This window comes from Neofelis nebulosa, chromosome 4 (assembly GCF_028018385.1).
Source record: "Neofelis nebulosa isolate mNeoNeb1 chromosome 4, mNeoNeb1.pri, whole genome shotgun sequence".
Taxonomy (NCBI): domain Eukaryota; kingdom Metazoa; phylum Chordata; class Mammalia; order Carnivora; family Felidae; genus Neofelis; species Neofelis nebulosa.
In genome coordinates this window covers 164,452,354-164,475,291 of record NC_080785.1, presented here as the reverse complement: position 1 = coordinate 164,475,291, position 22,938 = coordinate 164,452,354, and the positions used below count along the sequence as shown (strand labels likewise).

The 22,938-nt window shown below is 49.0% G+C and overlaps 1 protein-coding gene across 3 annotated transcripts in view; it reads right to left on the bottom strand.

Moving 5' to 3' along the window:
• Window positions 1-13,062: 13,062 nt before the first annotated feature.
• Window positions 13,063-22,938, bottom strand: part of CERS4 (ceramide synthase 4) — a 34,198-nt gene continuing 24,322 nt past the window's right edge. For 2 of the 3 annotated variants that reach the window (XM_058728186.1, XM_058728187.1), the window contains exons 3-11: window positions 21,244-21,361; window positions 20,457-20,575; window positions 20,299-20,356; window positions 19,925-19,975; window positions 19,513-19,605; window positions 19,170-19,298; window positions 14,432-14,538; window positions 13,494-13,650; window positions 13,063-13,411 (exon numbers count right to left, since the gene is read on the bottom strand). In XM_058728186.1, coding sequence (XP_058584169.1) covers window positions 13,253-13,411; window positions 13,494-13,650; window positions 14,432-14,538; window positions 19,170-19,298; window positions 19,513-19,605; window positions 19,925-19,975; window positions 20,299-20,356; window positions 20,457-20,575; window positions 21,244-21,361 — 991 coding nt within the window. In that variant the 3' untranslated portion in view covers window positions 13,063-13,252. The remainder of the gene's footprint in view (window positions 13,412-13,493; window positions 13,651-14,431; window positions 14,539-19,169; window positions 19,299-19,512; window positions 19,606-19,924; window positions 19,976-20,298; window positions 20,357-20,456; window positions 20,576-21,243; window positions 21,362-22,938) is intronic. The other variant, XM_058728189.1, reaches the window with a different exon arrangement.

Genomic DNA, 22,938 nt, shown 5'->3' with positions numbered 1-22,938 from the left:
ACCCTTCCTCGCTCTCTGTCCCATCAAGGGACCTTCACCCTTGTGTTTTTCTCCTTGTGAAATACACATAACGAGAAGTTTGCCGTTTTAATCATTTTTAGGTGCACAGTTCAGTGGCAATATGCACAGTCGCTGTGTGCCGCCCTCCCCACCGTCCACCTCCAGAGCTCTCTCCCTCTTGCAAAACTGAAAGTGTCCCCATGAAACACTGACTCCCCCTGCCCCCACCAGCCCCTGGCTCCCCCTATCTATATACTTCTGTCTCTGAATTTGACTTCTCTAGGGACTTCCCGGAAGTGGAATCATATAGAATGTGGTGGGTTTTTTTTTTTTTTTTGTGCCTGGCTCGTTTTACTCACATTGTGTGTTCAAGATGTGTCCATGTTGTAGCAGGTGTCAGAATTTGTCTTTTTTTTTTTGAAAGGTGAATTTATTTTCTTCCATGTATTAGAAATATAACAAGTCTTTTAAATTATGCTACTGTTTATCTTAAAAAATTTAAAATAATTATCCACTTTTGTGAGACAGAGCATGAGCAGGGGAGGAGCAGAGAGAGACGGAATCTGAAGCAGGCTCCAGGCTCTGAGCCATCAGCACAGAGCCGGATGTGGGGCTCAAACCCACACACTGTGAGATCATGACCTGAGCCCAAGTCAACTGCTTGACCGACTGAACCACCCAGGTGCCCCTATGCTACTGTTTTTCTTAAGCTGGTTTCTGCTTTCTTCGATGCTCTAACAGATTCGCAAGGATGTTGTGTGGGCTGCCCCAGCCCTGGGTCCACACCAGCCCTATTGTTCCCAGGTCTGAATTCCGAGAACACACACATGGTGTCCTGGCAAAAACAAGTGTCTGTGTCAGCAACCAGCCTGTCAGCTGACAGATAAGTTGTCAGTTGCCTGATATTCTGAGTTTAACTCATCTGTGCTTTCCTGGCCAAACTGTCCTTGGTCGTGATATAATTTCCCCCCCACACTGTGAGATTTGGCTAGCAGTATTTTATTTAGGATTTCTGCTTCTAGGGACGGTATTGAAAGTTGGTGTCAATTTTCCTATCTTGGTCCACAGTCTCACCTGTTTTTATTTTTATGGAGGTGAAATTTACACAACAAAGCCAACCCCTTGAAAGCAAACAGTTCCATGACATCTGGTACACGCACGATATGGTCACCTCTGTCTGTTTCCAGAACATTTCCATTGCTGCAAAACGAAACCCCACACTCACTGAGCAGTTATGTCTCTCCCCTCCCCTTCCTTTTCCCTGGGTAACCATCCATCTGCCTTGTGTCTCCATGGATTTGCTCAGTGTGGAGACTTCCTACAAACAGTCATGCGACGTGTCGCCATCTGTGTCTGGCTTGTTTTACTGAGCGTAATGTTGCTGCGGTACATCCGTGTTGTGCTCTCTCTGGTTTGTAGATTACACCATCCTCCAAAAGGAAAGGAAACCAGCTGTTCCCCTCCTCCTGTGCCCTTTGCCTGTTCCTGGTATCAACTTGCCTGAGATGGGGATTATCTGCTACCTGAAATGCTGATAAAACTGCCTGTAGAACCTTCTAGGTCCTGCCCTTCCAAGAGAGGCACCCCGCCCCCCATCATTTCCATCTCAGTAACATTTCTGGATCTACTCAAGTTATCTGATTCTTCTTGGTATGATTTTTGCATTTTTTTTTTTTTTGGTTTCTCCCTAAATGTATTCATTTCATCTTGATTTTCAAATGTATTGGCATATAGTTCTTTAGTTTTGCTTTTTTTTTTTTTTTAAACCACTCACCCCCTACCCCCACAACCACCAATCTGTTCTTCGTATCCTAATTCGGGTTTTTTCTTTTTAGATTCCATGTATGAATGAGGTCATGCAGTATTTGTCTTTCTCTGACTTCACTTAGCATAATGTCCTCAAGGTCCATCCACGTGGTTGCAAATGGTAGAATTTCCTTCTTTTTTGAGGCAAATAGTATTACATTGTATGTACACATTTTCTTTCTTTAAATTTTTAAAAATTTTTTTTAAATGTTTTATTTATTTTTGAGACAGAGAGAGACACAGCATGAACGGGGGAGGGGCAGAGAGCGAGGGAGACACAGAATCAGAAGCAGGCTCCAGGCTCTGAGCCATCAGCCCAGAGCCCGACGCGGGGCTCGAACTCACGGACCGCGAGATTGTGACCTGAGATGAAGTCGGATGCTTAACCGACTGAGCCACCCAGGCGCCCCCTCTTTCTTTAAATTTTTAATGTTTGTTTATTTTTGAGAGAGATGGACAGAGGGATAGAATGCGAGGGGGGAAGGACAGAGGGAGAGAGGGACACCCAGAATCCGAAGCAGGCTCCAGGCTCTGAGCTGTCAGCACAGAGCCCAATGTGGGGCTCAAACTCACGAACCGTGAAATCATGACCTGAGCTGAAGTCGGACGCTTAACCGACTGAGCCACCCAGGCGCTCCTGTACACGTTTTCCTTATGTATTTTCTTATCCATTGAGGGGCACTTAGGTTCTTTCTGTGTCTATTGTGAGTAATGCCACAGTGAACGTGGGGGCGGGGTACAGATATCTTTTCAAGACCAATTTTATTTCCTTTGGATGTATATACCCAGAAGTGGAGAATTTCTATTTTTCATTCTGTGAGGACCTGTTATCTGACACACTCCTGGCTGCGGCCATCTGTATTCCCAGCGGCAGGTGCACAGGGTTCCCTTTTCTCCACAGCCCGTGAGAGGTTATTTCTCATCGTTTTGACCCATATTTGCTCTCAGCCTCCTCACATATATATATTTTAAACTCTCCCCACTTGCCCCCTGCTCATTCACTCCAAATGTTTACCTCTTTAGTCTTTCCAAAGAGCCGGGGTTTGGTTTCATTCTTGCATTTTTGTTCCTTTGTTCCTTTTGTTCCTCTGTTTCGTTGATTCCGGCTTTAATCTGTGTTGTTTCCTTGTTTTCCTGGGTGGGGTTTTCTCTATTGCATGCTTGCTGGTCCGCTGCCAGCTCACCTCACTGGCTGAGCTCAGCCTCCCATCATGGGAGTGCCTGGCTGGGCGCCTCTTGTCCGGTTCAGAGGTCTGGCCAGGCTAATGGACTCTCAGTCCTGGGTTGTGAGTCTAGGGTCTGCATGGGTGAGGCCAGGCTTTCCAGGGTTGAGTTTTGAAGGTATAGGCAAAGCATGGTACATCCATCGGGGTGGGGGGTGGGGTGAAGCCAGTTGAAGAGATGGGGGCAATCCCAGAGGGCTTCCTGGAGGAGGAGCCTTGTGTGGGCTGAGAAGTGGGTGAAAGCAGGCCTTGAGTGCTGAGCCTTTAGCATCTTGGAGAGGGTTTGTGGGCCCTCCATACAGGCCCCTCTAAAGAATCGACAGAACTGGTGAACGGATCAGCCAAATGTGACCTAGCTGTCCGATGGAATATTACTCACCCATAAACAGCAATGAAGGATAACGAACGGCATGACCAACCTCAAGAATACGAGGCTGCGTGAAATGAGGCCGGAGGCCCGAGGTCGCATGTTGTGTGGTCCTGTCTGGAACAGGGAAACCCACGGACTCTGCACGCAGCTGGGTGGTTCCCAGGGTCTCGAGGACGGAGGTGTGGGGAGTGAGCGCGAACCGGGGTCGGGTTTCCTCTGGGGGGATGGAAATGTCTCTGAACTGGAGAGAGGGGGCGGCTGCACAACCTTGTAAATGCACTCAGTGCCACCGAATCGTTCACTTCACAATGATTAATTCTATGTGAATGTTCCCTCCGTAAGGCATGTATATTAAGAAAAACTTTCCCATCATTTCCATAGATGTGGAATATGAAAGGAGAATCTAACAACGCTCCAGCCTGCCCACTGCAATCTGCATACGTGCTATGCACAGTTTTTTTTCTTGTTTGTTTTTGTTTTTAAGGAATCTCTGTGCCCTACGTGGGGCTTGAACTCACAGCCCAGAGATCCAGAGTCCCATGCTCCATGGTCTGAACCAGCCAGGCCCTCGCTTCCCCGCTGCCCCTGTGAGTTCTTGATACCTTTTTATTGTTTTATGGTGAAACGGCATCTATAAAAAGGTCCATAAAACAGACATTATGGATACTTATAAAGCGAACACCTGGTTACACCCACTTTTCAGTTAAAATGCTCATTCTCTCATTTGTTCCTCCTGTTCTTTTTTTTTTGCCATTGGAATTTGGGCAAATATGAAAAACAAATATTAATAGAAAAAAGAAAATAATAAATCATTGATCTCTCTTCTGCCCCAACTTAATTACTGTTAATGTTTTGATACGCTTTTTTCCACTACGTTCTACATATCTTCTTTAACAATCTGCACGTAATCGGGGCGCCTGGCTGGCTCACTCGGGAGAGCATGCAACTCTTGATTTCTGGGTTATAAGTTTGAGCCCCACGTTGGGTGGAGAGATTACTTAAAAATAAAATCTTAGGGACGCCTCGGGGGCTCCGTCAGTTAATCGTCCGACTTCCGCTCGGGTCATGATCTCCCCACTCATGGGTTCAAGCCCTGTATCAGGCTCTGTGCAGACAGCTCAGAGCCTGGAGCCTGCATCAGAATCTGTGTCTCCCTTTCTCTCTCTGCTCCTCCCCTACTCATGCTCTGTCTCTCTCAAAAATGAGTAAATGTTAACAAAAAAAAAAAAAATTTTAAGGGGCACCTGGGTGGCTCAGTTGGTTAAGAGTCCGACTTCAGCTCAGGTCACAGTCTCCTGGTTCATGAGTTCAAGCCCCAGGTCAGGCTTTGCGCTGACGGCTCAGAGCCTGGAGCCTGCTTGAGATTCTGTGTCCGTCTCTCACTCTGCCCCTACCCCACTCATGCTCTCTCTTTCTCAAGAATAAATAAACATTTAAAAAATTAAAATTTAAAACATCTTAAAAATACGTAAATAACATAAATAAATGCATCCTTAAAAGGTAGGAGTTGTCATGAAACTGCCTTCTGTCTCCATCCTTCATCACCCCCTACTATGTATGTAGCCTTTTAGTTTATGTTTTAAAAAAAAAATACATACACATATATATATATATATATCCATAATTTGTATTTTTATGTAGATGGTGTGATTCTATATGTTTGCAAATTGCTTTCCTTTACTCAACAGTATGTTTTGGGGCACCTGGGTGGCTCAGTTGGTTGAGTGTCCAGCTCTGGCTCAGGTCATGATCACGCTGTTCATGAGTTCAAGCCCCGCATTGGGGCGCAGCGACTAGCAGGAAAAAGGAAAACCACCCAAAAGGCCAATGACAGGGAAATGTGCTAGCAAAATGCACGTGATTCTGTACTGCACATCACTGCGAATTACAGTCGTATTATCGGCCTGAGTAGGCTCCAAAAACATACTGTTGTGTGTTGTTTTTGTTTATTTTGTTTTAATGTTATTTTTGTTTTTATTTTTTTTAATGTTTATTTTTTTGAGAGAGAGAGACAGAGCATGAGTGGGGGAGAGGCAGAGAGAGAGGGAGACACAGAACCCGAAGCAGGCTCCGGGCTCCGAGCTGTCAGCACCGAGGTCGACGTGGTGCTCAAACCCGGGAACAGTGAGATCACGACCTGAGCTGAAGTCGGGCACTTAACCACCTGAGCCACTCAGGCACCCCTGCGTGTGGGCATTCTAATGGGAGTGTTGTGGTGGCCCATTGTGGCTTTATTTTGCATTTATTCCCTGGTGACAGATGATATGTGATGACAGATGTGTTTTCATGTACTTGTTTGCCATCTGAATCGCTTTGGTGAGCTGTCTGTTCAGATCTAATTTTCTAATTGGGTTGTTCATTTCTTATTGTTGAGTTTTAAGAATTCTTTGTATATTTTCAGTAACAGTTCTTTATCAGATAGGTGGGGGTCCGTGAGTTCGAGCCCCGCGTCGGGCTCTGGGCTGATGGCTCGGAGCCTGGAGCCTGTTTCCGATTCTGTGTCTCCCTCTCTCTCTGCCCCTCCCCCGTTCATGCTCTGTCTCTCTCTGTCCCAAAAATAAATAAATGTTGAAAAAAAAAAAAAAGTTACCACGAAACCCAAGTTCATCTAGGTTTTCTCCTCTGTTATGTTCTAGGAGTTTCATGGTTTGGTGTTTTTACATTTAGGCTTGTGATTCATTTTGAGTTAATTTCTCAAAGGTGTCAAGTCTGTGTCTAGATTCATTTTTTTCTTTCGATTTTTTTTTTTATATGAGTCTTAAAAAAATTTTATTTTATTTTATTTTATTTTTTTCAACGTTTTTTATTTATTTTTGGGACAGAGAGAGACAGGGCATGAACGGGGGAGGGGCAGAGAGAGAGGGAGACACAGAATCGGAAACAGGCTCCAGGCTCCGAGCCATCAGCCCAGAGCCTGATGCGGGGCTCGAACTCACGGACCGCGAGATCGTGACCTGGCTGAAGTCGGATGCTTAACCGACTGCGCCACCCAAAAAAAAATTTTTTTTAATGTTTATTTTTGAGATAGAGCATGAGTGGGGAAGGGGCAGAGAGAGAGGGAAACACAGAATCCCAAGCAGGCTCTAGGCTCTGAGCTGTCCGCACAGAGCCCCACCCACATGGGGCTCGAACACACGAACCATGAGATCATGACCTGAGCTGAAATCGGATGCTTAACCTACTGAGCCATCTAGGCGGTCCTTTTAATGTTTATTTATGTTAGAGCAAGTGTGCGTGTGTGTGTGCGCGTGTGAACGGGTGGTGGGGGGGTGGACAGAGGATGCAAAGTGAACAGCAGAGAGCTTGATGTGGGGCTCAAACTCCCGAAACATGAGATCATGACCCGAGCCAAACTCAGCTGCTTAACCAACTGAGCCCCCCAGGTGCCCCTAGATTCATATTTTTCCCTGTGGATGCCCAGTCGTTCCAGCACCATCATTGTGGAAAACACGGTCTTTTCTCTGCTACATCGCCTTTGCTCCTTTGTCACTGACCAGTTGATTCCACTTGGTGCGTGTATTTCCGGGCTCTGTTCTGTTCCGTTGATCTGTCTGTTCTGTCACCCATACCACACTGTCTTTATCACCGTGGCTTTGTAGTAAGTCTTGACGTTGGGTAGTGTCAGCCCTGTCAACTTTGTTCTTCTCCATCGATATTGTGCTGTGTATTCTGGGGGATTTACCTGTCCCCAGAAACCTTAGAATCAGTTTGTCAGTATTGAGGAAACTTGCTGGCATTTTGGCTGGAATTGCATCTGTAGATCAAGTTGGGAAGGACTAACGTGTTGACAATATGGAAACATGGACGTCTCTCCATTTGTTTATTACTTCTTTTATTCCTTTCGTCAGTGTTTTGTAGTTTTCCTCATATAGGATTGTACGTGTTTTGTTAGATTTATACCAGAGTATTTAATTTTGTGGGTGATAATAAATGGTATTGTGCTTTCATTTTCAAATTTCACTTTAAAAAAAAAAATTTTTTTTAACGTTTATTTATTTTTGAGAGACGGAGTGTGAGCAGGGGAGGGGCAGAAAGAGACAGGGAGACACAGAATGTGAAACAGGCTCCAGGCTCTGAGCCATCAGCACAGAGCCCGACGCGGGGCTGGAACTCACGGACCATGAGATCATGACCTGAGCCGAAGTCGGATGCTCAACTGACTGAGCCACCCAGGCGCCCCACAAATCTCACTTTTTATTTTTTTTTATTTTTTTTATTTTTTTATTTTTTATTTTTTTTTTAAATTTTTTTTTTTTCAACGTTTTTTATTTATTTTTGGGACAGAGAGAGACAGAGCATGAACGGGGAGGGGCAGAGAGAGAGGGAGACACAGAATCGGAAACAGGCTCCAGGCTCCGAGCCATCAGCCCAGAGCCTGACGCGGGGCTCGAACTCACGGACCGCGAGATCGTGACCTGGCTGAAGTCGGACGCTTAACCGACTGCGCCACCCAGGCGCCCCCAAATCTCACTTTTTAATTGCTGGTACATAGGACACGGATTGGCTTTTGTATATTAATCTTGTATCTTGCTACATTACTATAATGGCTTATTAGTTCCAGGAGGATTTTTTTGTTGATTATTTTGGATTTTCTACATAGATGGTCATATCTATGAATAAAGACAGGTTTTTTTAAACTTTATTTTGAGAGAGAGAGAATGGGGAAGGGACAGAGAGAGAGGGAGAGAGAGAATCCCAAAACGTAGGGCTTAAGACCATGAATCGCAAGATTATGACTGAGCCTAAATCAAGACTCAGATGCTTAACCAACTGAGCCACCCAGGCACCTCGATATAGTTTTTTAAAGTTTATTAATTTTGAGAGAGAGAGAGGGAGAGAGAGAATCTCAAGCAGGCTCCATGCAGCCAGCCTGAACCATGAACCATGAGATCATGACCTGAGCTGAAATCAAGAGTCAGATGTTCAACCGACTGAGCAACCCAAGTACCCCGGACAGTTTTATTTCTTCCTTCTGAACCTGTATCCCTTTTATTTCCTTTTCTTGTCTTACTGCATTAGCTAGAACTTCCAGTATGACATTGAGAGGCAATGGTATATCCTTGCTGTGTTCCTGTTCTTAGAAACCTTCAAGCTTCTCACCACAACGTATGATGCTAGCTGTGGGGTTTTTGTAGATATTCTTTATCAAATTGAGGAGGTTCCCTGTAGTCCTAATTTACGGAATTTTCCATTAAAAATTTTTTTTAGTGTTTATTTTTGAGAGAGAGAGAGAGACAGAGTGTGAGTGGGGGAGGGGCTCACAGAGAGAGAGAGAGAGAGAGAGAGAGAGAGAGAGAGGGAGACACAGAATCGGAAGCAGGCTCCAGGCTCCGAGCTGTCAGTACAGAACCCAAGGCAGGGCTCGAACTCACGAACCGTGAGATCATGACCTGAGCCGAAGTCAGACGCTTAACCGACTGAGCCACCCAGGCATCCCTCCATTTTTAAAAATTGTGGTAAAATACATGTAACATTGGGTCACCTGAGTGGCTCAGTGGGTTCAGCATCCAACTCTTGGTTTTGACTCAGGTCACGATCTCATGGTTCGTGGGTTCAAGCCCTGCATCGGGCTCTGTGCTGCCAGCACGGAGCCTGCCTGGGACGCTCTCTCTCTCTGCCCCTCCCCTGCTTGCACTTTCTAAATGGCCAAACAAAAACCAAACTAAAACAATACACATAATGTAAAAATCATTATTGTGACTATTTTTTTTTTTAATTTATTTTTGGGACAGAGAGAGACAGAGCATGAACGGGGGAGGGGCAGAGAGAGAGGGAGACACAGAATCGGAAACAGGCTCCAGGCTCCGAGCCATCAGCCCAGAGCCTGACGCGGGGCTCGAACTCACGGACCGCGAGATCGTGACCTGAGCTGAAGTCGGCCGCTTAACCGACTGCGCCACCCAGGCGCCCCAATTGTGACTATTTTTAAGGGTACAGTTCAGTAGGGTTAAGTATATTCACACTGTAACCAATCTCCAGAATTCTTTTCATCTTACAAAACTCTATACCCATTAAATAGCTCTTCATTTTGACTTCCTCCTGCCCCTGGCAACTACTGTGTCTGCTTGCTGTCTTTGTAAATTTGACTACTGAAAACATTTAAAAAAAATTTTTTTTAATGTTTATTTATGTTTGAGACAGAGACAGAGCATTAACGGGGGGAGGGTCAGAGAGAGAGAGACACAGAATCCGAAGCAGGCTCCAGTCTCTGAGCTGTCGGCCCAGAGCCCGACGTGGGGCTCGAACTCCCAGACCATGAGATCATGACCTGAGCCAAAGTCGGAAGCTCAACCGACTGGGCCACTCAGGCGCCCCTGACCACTTAAAAATTTTTTAAAAATATTTTTATTTATTTTTGAGAGAGAGAGATAGAACACAAACAGGGGAGGGGCAGAGAAGGAAAAAACATGGACTCTGAAGAGGACTCCAGGCTCTGAGCTGTCAGCACAGAGCCCAACATGGGGCTCAAACTCGTGAGCCACGAGATCGTGACCTGAGCCACCTGAAGTCAGATGCTTAACTGACTGAACCACCCAAGGTGCCCCTTTTTAAAATTAAAAAAAAATTATTTATTGACCACTTTAGATACCTCATAAGTGGACGCCTACAATATTTGTCTTTCTGTGTCTGGCTTATTTCATTTAGCATAATGTCCTCAAAGTCTATCGGTGTCATAGCATGTATCAGAATTTCGTTCCTGTTTAAGATGATTTTCCCGTGTTTAAAAAATTTCACTTCCGTGACTTGCTTGTTCATATTCCATTGGCCTCTTTTCTTTTGGGTGGCTCTTCTCACTGATACCTGGGAGTTCTTTAGTAAGGTTCACTGTTAAAAAAAAAAAAAAACAAAACCCTCTACCCACTAAACAGTTATTCCCCATTTCCCCCTCTTCCTTCCCAGCCCCTGGCAACCATAACTCTGCATTCTATTTTTATAGGTTTAGCTATTGTGGCTATTTCACTTAAAAGGAATCCTGAAATGTGTGACCTTTTCTGTCTGGCTTCCTTTGCGTAGTGTAATGTTTTTGAGGTCCATCCATGTCATAGCCTGAATTGGTATTTCCTTTTCCGGGTGGAATAATATTTCTTGGTATGGATATACAACAATTTATTTACCCATCTACCCACTGATGGACATTTAGGTTGTTTCCGTCTTTTGGCTGTTGCGAATGGTGCTCCTGTGAACTTTCCTGCACGAGTATTTGTTTATCTGTTTCCAGATCTTTGAGGGTATATATCCAGGAGTGAAATTGCCGGGTCGTATGGTAATTCTGCTTAAATTTTTGAGGAATTGCCGAACTGGGTCCCACATTAATTAACCATTTTGCATCCCTACCAGCAAATACAGGGGTCGTTCAAGTGTTGCAACATCTTTACCAACATTGTTTTTTGTTTTGTTTTTTGCTCTATCCATCCTTATGGCTGTGAAGTAATATCTTGTGGGTTTGATTTACGTTTCCCTAGGACAAGGCTGAAACATTTTCACATGCTTGTTGCTGTTTGTATATCTTTTTTTTTTCCCTTCTTTTCTTTGGTATCTTCTTTGGAAAAATGTCAGAGTCCATTGCCTACCTTTTTTTTAAAATTAATTTTCTAAATGTTTATTTTTGAGAGAGAGAGAGACAGAGCATGAGCAGGGGAGTGGGAAGGGCAGAGAGAGAGGGAGATACAGAATCCGAAGCAGGCTCCAGGCTCTGAGCGGTCAGCACAGAGCCCGACGCGGGGCTCGAACCCACAAACTGTGAGATCGTGACCTAAGCCGAAGTCGGATGCTTAACCGACTGAGCCACCTAGGCGCCCCTTAAGTTACATTTTTTTTTCAACGTTTTTTTTTTTTTTTTTTTTTTTTAACTTATTTTTGGGACAGAGAGAGACAGAGCATGAACGGGGGAGGGGCAGAGAGAGAGGGAGACACAGAATCGGAAACAGGCTCCAGGCTCCGAGCCATCGGCCCAGAGCCTGACGCGGGGCTCGAACTCACGGACCGCGAGATCGTGACCTGGCTGAAGTCGGACGCTTAACCGCCTGCGCCACCCAGGCGCCCCAAGTTACATTTATTAATATGAGTATCTGCACCACACCTCATAACTCTGAAGGCTAGAACGGTTGATGGTATGTCTATGTACCTGAATCCCATCTTCCAGCCTCCCAAGATCAAAGGTAACATCACTATTCTGACTTTGTTTGTATGCTGTTTACTAAAGAAACAGTTATACCAGGTTGATGTTCATGCCTAAACAGTACACCGTTGTGTTTGTGTTGCTTTTGAACTTTGTAGAACAATTAACGATTTTACAAGATGGTGAATGGTGTTCCAGAACAATTGTGCTAATTTATGCTCCCGCTGTAATAGATCAGATCCTTGATCCCCATGTTCTCTCATGCTTTCTTTGTCCTGTTTATTTTTTTTTAGCCAATGGAATGGGTCTTAGATGGTATCTGCTAGTGTAGTCTTGCTTTAAGTCCTTGATTATTATTAATGAGACTGAGTCTCGGCCTTGAGTGTTTTCTTTGCTATAAACGTCCATGTCTTCTGGTCCTATTTTTTGTTTTCAGATTGGTTGTCCTTTCTTACCGATTTGTAAGTGTACTAGGAACCTCTGGGGGTGTCTCTAGGGATAAAGAGGAAAGGCATTTGTACTTCTAATTCCTGCCAGATTCCCCTCCACAGGGGGCGCACTGGGACCGGTCCATTTTCCCTGCAAATCCCAACAGAGGATGTTGACATTGTGCCCTGAGAGCTGGTGAGAAAGGAATTCATTGTGGTTTTTTCCTTTGCCCCTGGTGTAGGCTGAGTGAGATTGAGCCTGAACTTGAACGTGTCTTCCCTTGCGTCAAGGCCATTTGCACCCTTCCTGTGGGCCACCTGCTGGTCGTCCTCCTCCTCCTCCTCCCCCTCCTCCTCCTCCCCCTCCTCCCCCTCCCCCTCCTCCCCCCTCCTCCTCCTCCTCCTCCTCAGCTCTCTTCCCGGATGTTTGAAAAGCAGGAGGTGAAATTGACACTGCTTGTCTTTACCATTTCTTCTTTCACAGTCCCATCCCATAGCCCCTGCTTCCCCTTCTTGTTCTTGGCTCCCTCTCCTCTCCAGATCTTCCCATCTTCCCATCCCCCGACTCGTTCTGGAACGTCTTCCCATCCCCCCCCCCCCCCCCACGCCCCTGGAGGCAGCCCCTCTGGGCCTGCCTGGGGCCTTGTGGCCGGGATTTCCGGAGCTGTGGATGGATACTCCCTTGGCTTGTCCCACGGGGACTCTCCCCCTGGGCCCTATCTCACCGTCTCCAGGGAGTCTGCCAACGTTGAGCAGGGGCTGTGGAGACCTGAAGGAGCCTGCCCTCTGCCCCGTCTCTGACTTGTGTGGGCCTTGTACCTTCCCACCTGTAAGCTGGGGGTGGAGTTGGCCGAAGGCCGCGCGGTGCTGGAAGGTGATGGCTTGCCTACAGGCCTACAGGGCTGGGTACCAGGGATTGAGTCGCCGGGGGGTGGGGGGTGGGGGTGTCTCCCTGTGCCGCTTGCGGAGTCCCCTGGGGGTGGGCGCGTGTCTTGGGGTGGCCGAGAGGGTCTCATCGGTAGGGTCTGTAATTAGAGTCCCCTTGGGGCCTCCGGGGATGGATGAGGAGCTACAACACGGACACAAGCGCGCTCAGAGAACTTGGCTCCGTTCAAGTCTGTCCAGTGGCCCAAGGGAAGGGAAGGGAAGGGAAGGGTGGGCAGAGAGAGGGGGCTGGAGACAGATCATCAGCCCTGCCCCTGCCCCTGCGGGAGGTCCCTCCCTGTCTCCAGAGCCGCCCGGGGCCTCTGGTCCTGCCGCCCCACAAATCCAAGCCAGCAGGCCCGCGAGGCCGGTCTTCGGCTGGCTATGTGGCTGGCGCGTGCCCGTTGGCCAGCCGCCCGGGCGCCCGGCTCCGAGGACCGTCGGTGGGGGCCGCCCCGTTCTTCAGGGGCAGGGACTCCTGGACCACGTCCCCGTCGCTCGAATCGGCCTCCTCCACGTCGCTGCGGACGTCCTTCTCCATCTGGGGGGAAGAGGGGCGGGGCGGGGCGTGAGGACTGGGCTCCGGGGAGGCGCCCGCGAGCGGCCCCCCTGCCCGGCCCTACCTGGCCTTTCTTCGTAAAGCTGTAGATCATGCGGAGGATGAGGCAGGACCAGAACACGTGCAACAGCTGCAGCATCATGAGAAGGCCGTTGAAGAAGTAGTAGCCGAAGAAGGGGCCCGAGCTGGCAATGGACTCGTAGTACGTGGTGTAGAGGATCCTGCGGCAGGTGAGGAGGGGGGAGAGGTGGGGCTTCACCAGGCACCGGGCACCCCCCCCCCCCCCCCCGGCCCTGGGGACCGCTGGGTCTTGGGCGACCTTCTTGGCTCCAGAACCTTCCATGGCTCCCCACTGCCCCCCCCCCCCCCCCCCCCAGTGATCCCTAGGCCCTCCGGGCATCTAAGTGCCCCTTCTCGCCCGATTGTGTTAAGCTGCGAGAAGGCCCTAGGGCCTTTGCACATGCCGTGCCTGGAGCACTCTTCCCCTACGATAGGTGTGCTTCTCTCCCTCCAGGCTCTCCGAATCTCGTCAGTGACCACCCTAATTCCAGCTACCTATACACTTCCTGTGCCTTCCGGACCTCATTTTCTCTTTAGCACATCACTCCCTCAGGCTTTATATTTTACCTGTTTGCTTTATTTCTTCTATTCCCCTGCCCACCCCCAGTGTCAGCTCCACGTGAGCAGAGATCTTCATGTTGTTCCCTCTGCCAGGAGAGGCTCAGCAAATAGACTGGGGAAAGACTTTAGTGAGCAGGTGCCCAACCCTGCCCCCTACTCCATGTTCTGGGCACATGGGAGAATGACCGCGCCCAGTTTTCTGTCTCTCCTGCCACTGGGCCTTTGCATATGCTGTGTCCGGTCCCAGGGACACCGTTCCTGGCCCTCTCCTGAAAGCCTCCAGGCCAACACCCCCAGCTCCCTGGGTGAGGGAACCGAGGGTGAGGCAGGCCTGGATCTCGGGCACTCCCCTCTCCTCAACCGGCACGAGGGCAGACTCACTGCGTAGGGAAGAGCACGAGGCGAGTGTAGAAGAAGACCAAGGAGAAGATGACGAAGAGGGTATCGCAGGCTTTCCGCCAACGCGTGTAATTGAATATCTTACAGGCCTGGGAGGGGGCAACGGAGAGAATCGGACTCAGGCACAGGGTGGGCACAATGGTGCCACCACAATGGTGGGCACAGGGGAAGTAGGTGGGGAGGGGAAAGGGCGGGGCCTCCTCTCCGGGAGCTGTCTAGAAAGCTAAAGTGGGTGCAGCCAAGAATCCTGTATCCAGCAAGGCTGTCATTCAAAAATAGGAGGAGACAGAGAGCTTCCCAGACAAACAAAAACTAAAGGAGTTTGCAACCACTAAACTAGCCCTGCAAGAAATTTTAAGGGGGCCTCTGAGGGGAGAAAAGACGAGAGGAAAAAAAAAGGACCGAAAGCAACACTCACTCTAAACGACAATGGACTCAATGATCCAATCACGAGACAGAGGGTAACAGAATGGATAAGAAAACAAGATCCATCTATACGCTGTTTACAAGACACCCACTTTAGACCTAAAGACACCTTCAGATTGAAAGTAAGGGGACGGAGAACCATCTATCATGCTAACGGTCGCCAAAAGAAAGCCGGAGTAGCCATACTTAGACAATCTAGACTTTAAAGACTGTAACAAAAGATGAAGAAGGGCATTATATCATAATTAAGGGGTGTATCCGCCAAGAATACATAACAATTGTAAACATTTATGTGCCAAATGTGGAACACCCAGATATATAAATCAATTAATCACAAACATAAAACTCATTGATAATAATACCATAATAGTGGGGGGCTTCAACACCCCACTTACAGCAATGGACAGATCATTTAATCAAAAAACCAACAAGGAAATAAAAGGCTTTGAATGACACCCTGGACCAGATGGACTTAACAGATATACTCAGAACGTTTCATCCTAAAGCAGCAGAATATACATTCCTCTCCAGTGCACATGGAACGTTCTCCAGAATAGATCACATACTGGGACACAAATCAGCCCTCAACAAGTACAAAAAGACTGAGATCATGCCGTGCATATTTTCAGACCACAATGGTATGAAACTCAAAATCAACCACAAGAGAAAATGTGGAAAGATAACAAATACTTGGAGATTAAAGACCATCCTACTAAAGAATGAATGGGCTAACCAAAAGGTTAAAGAGGAACTTAAAAACACGGAAGCCAATGAAAATGCCCAGAACCAGCCCAAAACCTCTGGGACGCAGCAAAGGCGGTCATAAGAGGGAAGTATATAGAAATCCAGGCCTTCCTAAAGAAGGAAGGAAGGTCTCAGATACACAAGCTAACCTTAACACCTTAAAGAGCTGGAAAAAGAACAGCAAATAAACCCCCAAACGGGCAGAAGACAGGAAATAATAAAGGTTAGAGCAGAAATCAATGCTATCAAAACAAAACAAAAAAAAAAACCCAAACAAACAGAACAGATCAATGAAACTAGGAGCTGGTTCTTGGAAAGAATTAACAAAACTGATAAACCCCTAGCCAGTTTGATCAAAAAGGAAAGGACCCAAATAAAATCAAGAATGAAAGAGGAGAGAGCACAACCAACACAGCAGAAATAAAAACAATAAGAGAATATTATGAGCAATTATACGCCAATAAAATGGGCAATCTGGAAGAAATGGAGAAATTCCTAGAAACATATACACTACCAAAACTGAAACAGGAAGAAATAGAAAATTTGAACAGACCCATAGCCAGTAAGGAAATCGAATTAGTAATCAAAAATCTCCCCCAAAAACAGAGTCCAGGGCCAGATGGCTTTCCAGAGGAATTCTACCAAACATTTAAGGAAGAGTTCACACCTATTCTCTTGAAGCTGTTCCAAAAAACAAAAATGGAAGGAGAACTTCCAAACTCTTTCTATGAAGCCAGCATTACCTTGATTCCAAAACCAGACAGAGACCCCACTAAAAAGAACTATAGACCAGTTTCCCTGATGACATGGATGCAAAAATCCTCAACAAGATACTGGCCAACTGGATCCAACAATACATTCAAAGAATTATTCACCACGACCAAGCAGTAATTATACCTGGGATGCAGGGCTGGTTCAATATCCACAAAACAATCAATGTGATTCATCACATCAATAAAAGAAAGTGCAAGAACCACATGATCCTCTCAATAGATGCAGAGAAAGAATTTGACAAAATACAGCATCTCTCTTCATAAAAACCCTCAAGAAGGTGGGGATAGAAGGATCATACCTCGAGATCATAAAAGCCATATACGAAAGACCCAACGCTAATATCCTCCTCAATGGGGAAAAACTGAGAGCTTCCCCGCTAACGTCAGGAACAAGGCAGGGATGTCCAATCTCACCACTGTTAATTCAACATAGTATTGGAAGTCTTAGCCTCAGCAATCAGACAACACAAAGAAATAAAAGGCATCCAAATTGGCCAGGAGGAGGTCAAACTTTCACTCTTTGCAGATGACGTGACACTCTATATGGAAAACCCAAAAGATTCCACCAAAAAACTGCTAGAACTGATCCATGAGTTCAGCAAAGTCGCAGGATATAAAATCAATGCACAGAAATCGGTTGCATTCCTATACACCCATAATGAAGCAACAGAAAGAGAAATCAAGGAATTGATCCCATTTACCATTGCACAAAAAACGTAAAATACCCAGGAATAAATCTAAGCAAAGAGGTGAAAAAGCTATACAATGAAAACTATAGAAAGTTTATGAAAGAAATTGAAGACAACACAAAAAAATGGAAAAATATTCCATGCTCTTGGATAGGAAGAACAAATATTGTTAAAATGTCAATACTACCCAAAGCAATCTACATACTCAATGCAATACCTATCAAAATAACACCAGCATTCTTCACAGAGCTAGGACAATCCTAAAATGTGTATGGAACCAGAAAAGACCCCGAATAGCCAAAGCAATCCAGAAAAAGAAAACCAAAGCTGGAGGCATCACAATCCCGGACTTCAAGCTGGAATCATGAAGACAGTACGGTACTGGCACAAAGACACTCAGATCAATGGGACAGAATAGAGAACCCAGAAATGGACCCACAAACGTATGGGCAACTAATCTTTAACAAAGCAGGAAGGAATATCCAATGGAATAAAGACAGTCTCTTCAGCAAGTGGTGATGGGAAAACTGGACAACAGCATGCAGAAAAATGAACCTGGACCACTTTCTTACACCATATCCAAAAATAAACTCAAGATGGATGAAAGACCTAAATCTAAGACAGGAAGCCATCAAAATTCTCGAGGAGAAAGCAGGCAAAAACATCTTTGACCTCAGCCACAGCAACTTCTTAGTCAACACGTCTCTGGAGGCAAGGGAAACAAAAGCAAAAATGAACTACTGGGACCTCGTCAAAATAAAAAGCTTCTGCACAGTAAAGGAAACAATCAGCAAAACTAAAAGGCAACCGACAGAATGGGAGAAGATATCTGCAAACAACATATCAGATAAAGGGTTAGGATCCAAAATCCATAAAGAACTTATCAAACTCAACACCCAAAAAACAACTAATCCAGTGAAGAAATGGGCAAAAGACCTGAAGAGACACTTCTCCAAAGAAGACATCCAGATGGCCAACCGACACATGAAAAAATGCTCAACATCACTCGTCATCACGGAAATACACATCAAAACCACCATGAGATACCCCCTCACACCTGTCAGAATGGCCAACAGTAACAACTCAGGCAACAACAGATGTTGGTGAGGATGTGGAGAGAGAGGAACCCTTTTGCACTGTTGGTGGGAACGCAAGCTGGTGCAGCCACTCTGGAAAACAGTCTGGAGGTTCCTCAAAAAATTAAAAGTAGAACTACCCTACGACCCAGCCATTGCACTACTAGGCATTTGTCCAAGGGATACAGGTGTGCTGTTTTGAAGGGGCACATGCAACCCAATGTTTACAACAGTGCTATCAACAATCGCCAAAGTATGGAAAGAGCCCATATGTCCATTGACAGATGAATGGATAGAGAAGATGCGGTATATACGTACAATGGAGTATTACTCGGCAATCAAAAGGAATGAAATCTTGCCATTTGCAACTACATGGATGGAACTAGAGGGTATTAGGCTAAGCGAAATTAGAGAAAGACAAATATAGGACCTCACTCATATGAGGACTTTAAGACACAGAGCAGATGAACACAAGGGAAGGGAAGCAAAAATAATATAAAAACAGGGAGGGGGACAAAAGGTAAGAGACTCTTAAATATGGAGAACAAACAGAGGGTTACTGGAGGGGTTGTGGGAGGGGGACGGGCTAAATGGGCACTAAGGAATCTACTCCTGAAATTACTGTTGCACCATAGGCTAACTAACTTGGATGTAAATTAAAAAAAAAAAAAAAAATTGGGGCGCCTGGGTGGCTCAGTCGGTTAAGCATCCGACTTTGGCTCGGGTCACGATCTCACAGCTCGAGACTTTGTGCTGACAGCTCAGAGCCTGGAGCCTGCTTTGGATTCTGTGTCTCCCTCCCTCTCTGCCCCTAACCCACTCGTATTCTGTCTCAAAAATAAACATTAAAAATTTTTTTAAATAAAAAAAATGTAAAAAGAAAGGTAAAGTGTGTGTTTCTGGGAGCGGGAGGAACTTCAGGTCCCAGGAACCCAGGAGGGGGCGTGGCCTCATGGGGCGTGGCCTCATCTCCCAGGAAGGCGGGGAGAGGGCGGGGCGGGGCCAGGCCCACCTCCAGGAGGTAGTCCGAGGCGTCGTGCAGCAGCAGCACCAGAGAGCCGATGCGCAGCAGGTTTGCGCTGTAGGAGAAGACGATCAGGGTGATGGTCACGAAGTGGTGTGCCACCTGCTCCTTGAAATCCTGCGGGAGATGGTGGGTCACAGCAGGGAGGAGGTTGGTGGCAGGGCCCCCCCTCCCCCCACAGGGCTGGGAGCATCTGTACCTCGCGGACTCTGGGCCTCCAGCCTGAGGCCACCAGGGGGTTTCCGGGTGTGGGGTGAGGCCATCCCTCCGGTTGGAGACTGGGTCACAACTCCCCCAGGGCATCACTGCCCAGTCAGATTCTGGGCCTCACCTTGCGCTTGACATCCAAGTGCAGCGTGATCAGCAGTGAGATGTAGAAACTCAGCTCCAGGAGGTACCAATAGTACAGGCCCGGTTTCAGGGGCTGCGGCGGGGCGGGGCAAGGTTAGCCGTGGGGAGTTGAGGCTCCCATGGGGCAGGGGCCTCCCTGTTCGCTCAAAACCAGGACCTCTGGATCCAAATGACTGGGGAAGGTGGGGGCGGTCAAGGGCAGAGGGTCTGTGGCGGCTCCTGCTCCAGGGTTCCTGGCTTCTGGCCCCTACCCACTCCACAGGGGAGGCGGAAATACTGTGGCCCTCAGGGGTGTCGCGTGATGTCCAGGTTTGGCTCTCCCGCCTGTGGCTACAGGGGCTCTGACCACCCCCCGCCCTCCCACCGGCCTGGGAGCCCCGCCCACCACTCACCTGATCTGGGTAATTGTCCCAGCACATCACCGGTGTCCACAGCCATGACTCCTGCAGGGACCCGGGAGTCTGAAGCTGCCCAAAGGTCAGAGCCCAGCCCTCTACTCCCCAGGTGCGCCCTCCCCTGGGCTGCTCTCACTCTAGACCGAGGGTTGTCGGCTGCACACCCCTGGCTCCCCGCGCACAGCGTGTCCTCAGCAGGCACCTGAATGGTCTGCCAGGACCCCTCCCAGCCCTCTCCCCTTCTCTGTGCCTTTGCGCACTTCCCTCCTCTGCCCGAACCCCTCCACGGCCCCCAGTCCAGGCCCTGGGCACAGCAAGTGCTTGTGGGGTCGATGGGGGTGGGGGGCAGGGAAACGGGCAGGTGTACTCACGTGGTAGAGGACGGAGAGGCCACCGAAGAAGGAGCACAGGTAGAAGAGAAACCTCCAGCTGCAGATGGCGAGGGAGCCCATGAGGCAGCCGCCAGGGCAGCAGACCCCTCCCCGGCACCCCAGCGCCCCCCTCCCCCCGCAGCCCACCCCGGGCTTACCTGGCCTCACAGAACTTCTTGGTCAGGCAGGGCCGGTCTTGGTTCCGGCGTCTCCGGAACCAGCGCCGGGTCTGTTGCAGCGTGAGGCCACACTGGGCAGCGAGGAAGGCCATCTGGGGCTGGGGAGGGGCGACAGGGGTCACAGAGGTGGCCCTCCTGGCCCTGTCCCAGGACAGGTGAGACCCAGCTGCGTCCCCCCCTCCCCTGCTGCCCCAGGCCTTGCCTGTGGGCCTGTCTACCTATGCACGTGGGGAGTAGGGGGGTTCACAGCGTGGGGTCCCCCCAAAGAGGCCATATAAAAAGCAGTCCTGCTCACAGGACAGGCAGGTGGCTGACGGGGCTGGGACTAAAAAAGGGCCGGGGGCTGGGGCAGCCCCCTCCTAGAGGTTTTCCTGGAACACTCAGGTCTTATCCCCACCCCAGGGAGGCAGTTGAGACCTTGCCTCTCACCCCTACCTTCAGAGGGAGGTGGACAAGGGAGGAAGAATCCCAAGGCCCTGAGCCACACCCACCGGATGGGTACAGGGGAGGTCACAGGCCTGCTCTGGTCTCCCCCACCCCCAGAGCAGTCCAGCCTTCTGTTCCTCACCAGCTCAGCAGAGACCTGGTCTCCCCACCTCCGTCCCAGGATGTGCCCACTGGGCAGCTGGGATGGCCGGTGGGGTGGGGAGAGGGGCACTGGGCTTTCCCTGTTGACGACTGGGCGTCATCCCAACCCCTGGGGCCCCATCTGCAAGGCAGCCGTGCAGGCCGATGGGGGGGGGGGGGGGCGTCAGGGGGCTCTCACCTCCTTGGGTTTACACCCCTCTGTGAGGAAGTATTTCTCCAGAGTGGCATTTGACTTTGCTGGCCTCCTGGCCTGATCTCGCACACCCAGCCACCGGCTCAGGGGCAGGCCGATAAATCTGGGTGCAGGGGAGACAGAGCCGGTCAATCCAGGTGGGGAAACTGAGGCTCCAAGGGGCCAGGTCACACGCTGGAACCCTGGAGGGGTAGGCTGGCCGCCGTACTGGACCAAACCTAGGAAGGGCAGCTGGATGGGTGGGTCTTCAGGATGGGGACGCGAAGGTTAACTTTTGGGGCACTCGGGAAGCGGCACTCAGTCCCAAACAGGAACGAGGGTCCCCGCACTGCCTGTCTCACAGTGGTCTGGGTCCTTGTCTGTGCCCCGTCAGGCTGGGGGGTCCCCACAGGCAGGAGCGGGTCTGCTCCCACTCAGGTGGCCCTTCTCCCAGCGGGGTCACGTGCAGGAGCCCAGATCTCCGGGCAATCCCCACACTTTCCAGTAGAGGGCCCCCGAGGCCAGGGGTCAGGACGGAATTTCCTACCCACCATCCAACACCCGCCTCCGTCTGGGAGAACTGAACTCAGTGCAGCCCAGCAAGAACTCATTCCAGACTCTGTCATGACCAGGGAGTGGGGGAGAAGGGGACTGTCATTTATTGAGTACTTGTAATCTGCCAAGCATAGGCACAAATCCACATTAGGTCCTGGCTCATTTAACTCTACTGTCAAAGTCCCCATTGCCCTGATGAGTAAACCGAGGCTCAGAGAGGTCAGAGGTATGGCCAAGGTTACACAGCGGTGAGCAGCAGACTGGCCCAGGATTTACTTTAGTGATGGCGAAAACCTCCGCCTTCAACCCTGGAAAAGCTACCCACTCACGCTGCCCTTTGAAAGGATAACTCTAGGATGGGACACACCCATACCTCTAAGGAGGCCATCAGTTAAATATACAACTCCCCCCACTCCAGGCTCCAGTAGTGAACCTGGGCATAGTCTTGTGCCCTCCCCACCCTGTGGGAAAGATGAGGACTCACCCTTCAAAGCCTGGCTGAATTGGGCCTCTTAGAATCCCTCAGGCAAAGCCTTAGTCCCAGACGACCTACCCACTGTGTGACCACAGGCCAGTGCCTCGACCTCTCTGTGCCTCAATTTCCTACTCTGTACAATGGGGATAATAACAGTACCACCTCAAGGGGTTGCACAGAGGGCTGAGTTAAGACACGTAAGCTGCTTCGGGCAATGGTGGGCACAGAGTAGGCGCTCCAGGGGTATCTGTTAAATAAATACAACCTCAGTGTGTATTCCCAGGTCCCCGGTGTCCCGCCTGTATCATGTGAGCCCAGACATGGGGAAGCTCCTTGGGGGTGGGAGAGACAAGGCAAGAGGTAGAGTGTTCCCATTTCCCTGTGGTCAGGGCAGGACAAAGCCAGGGACTCAAAGTGGGGGCGGAAGGGAGTTATGGGCTCTATGGGGGGGGGGCAGAAGGGCATGGTGGGGGGGAGCAGAAGGGCATGGTGGGGGTCTCCCGGAACCCAGCCTTGAAGGAACTGCAGAGGAGTGAGGGAGAAGGCCAGGTGGGTGCATAGAAGGTGGCGGGCCCGCGAAGGGTGCCTGGGGAGGGACGTTAAGGGGGAGGGGGAACCTCAGAGGGGGTGGGTGGCTGATCACGGAGGGGACTGTCCGGCAGGAAGGGGGC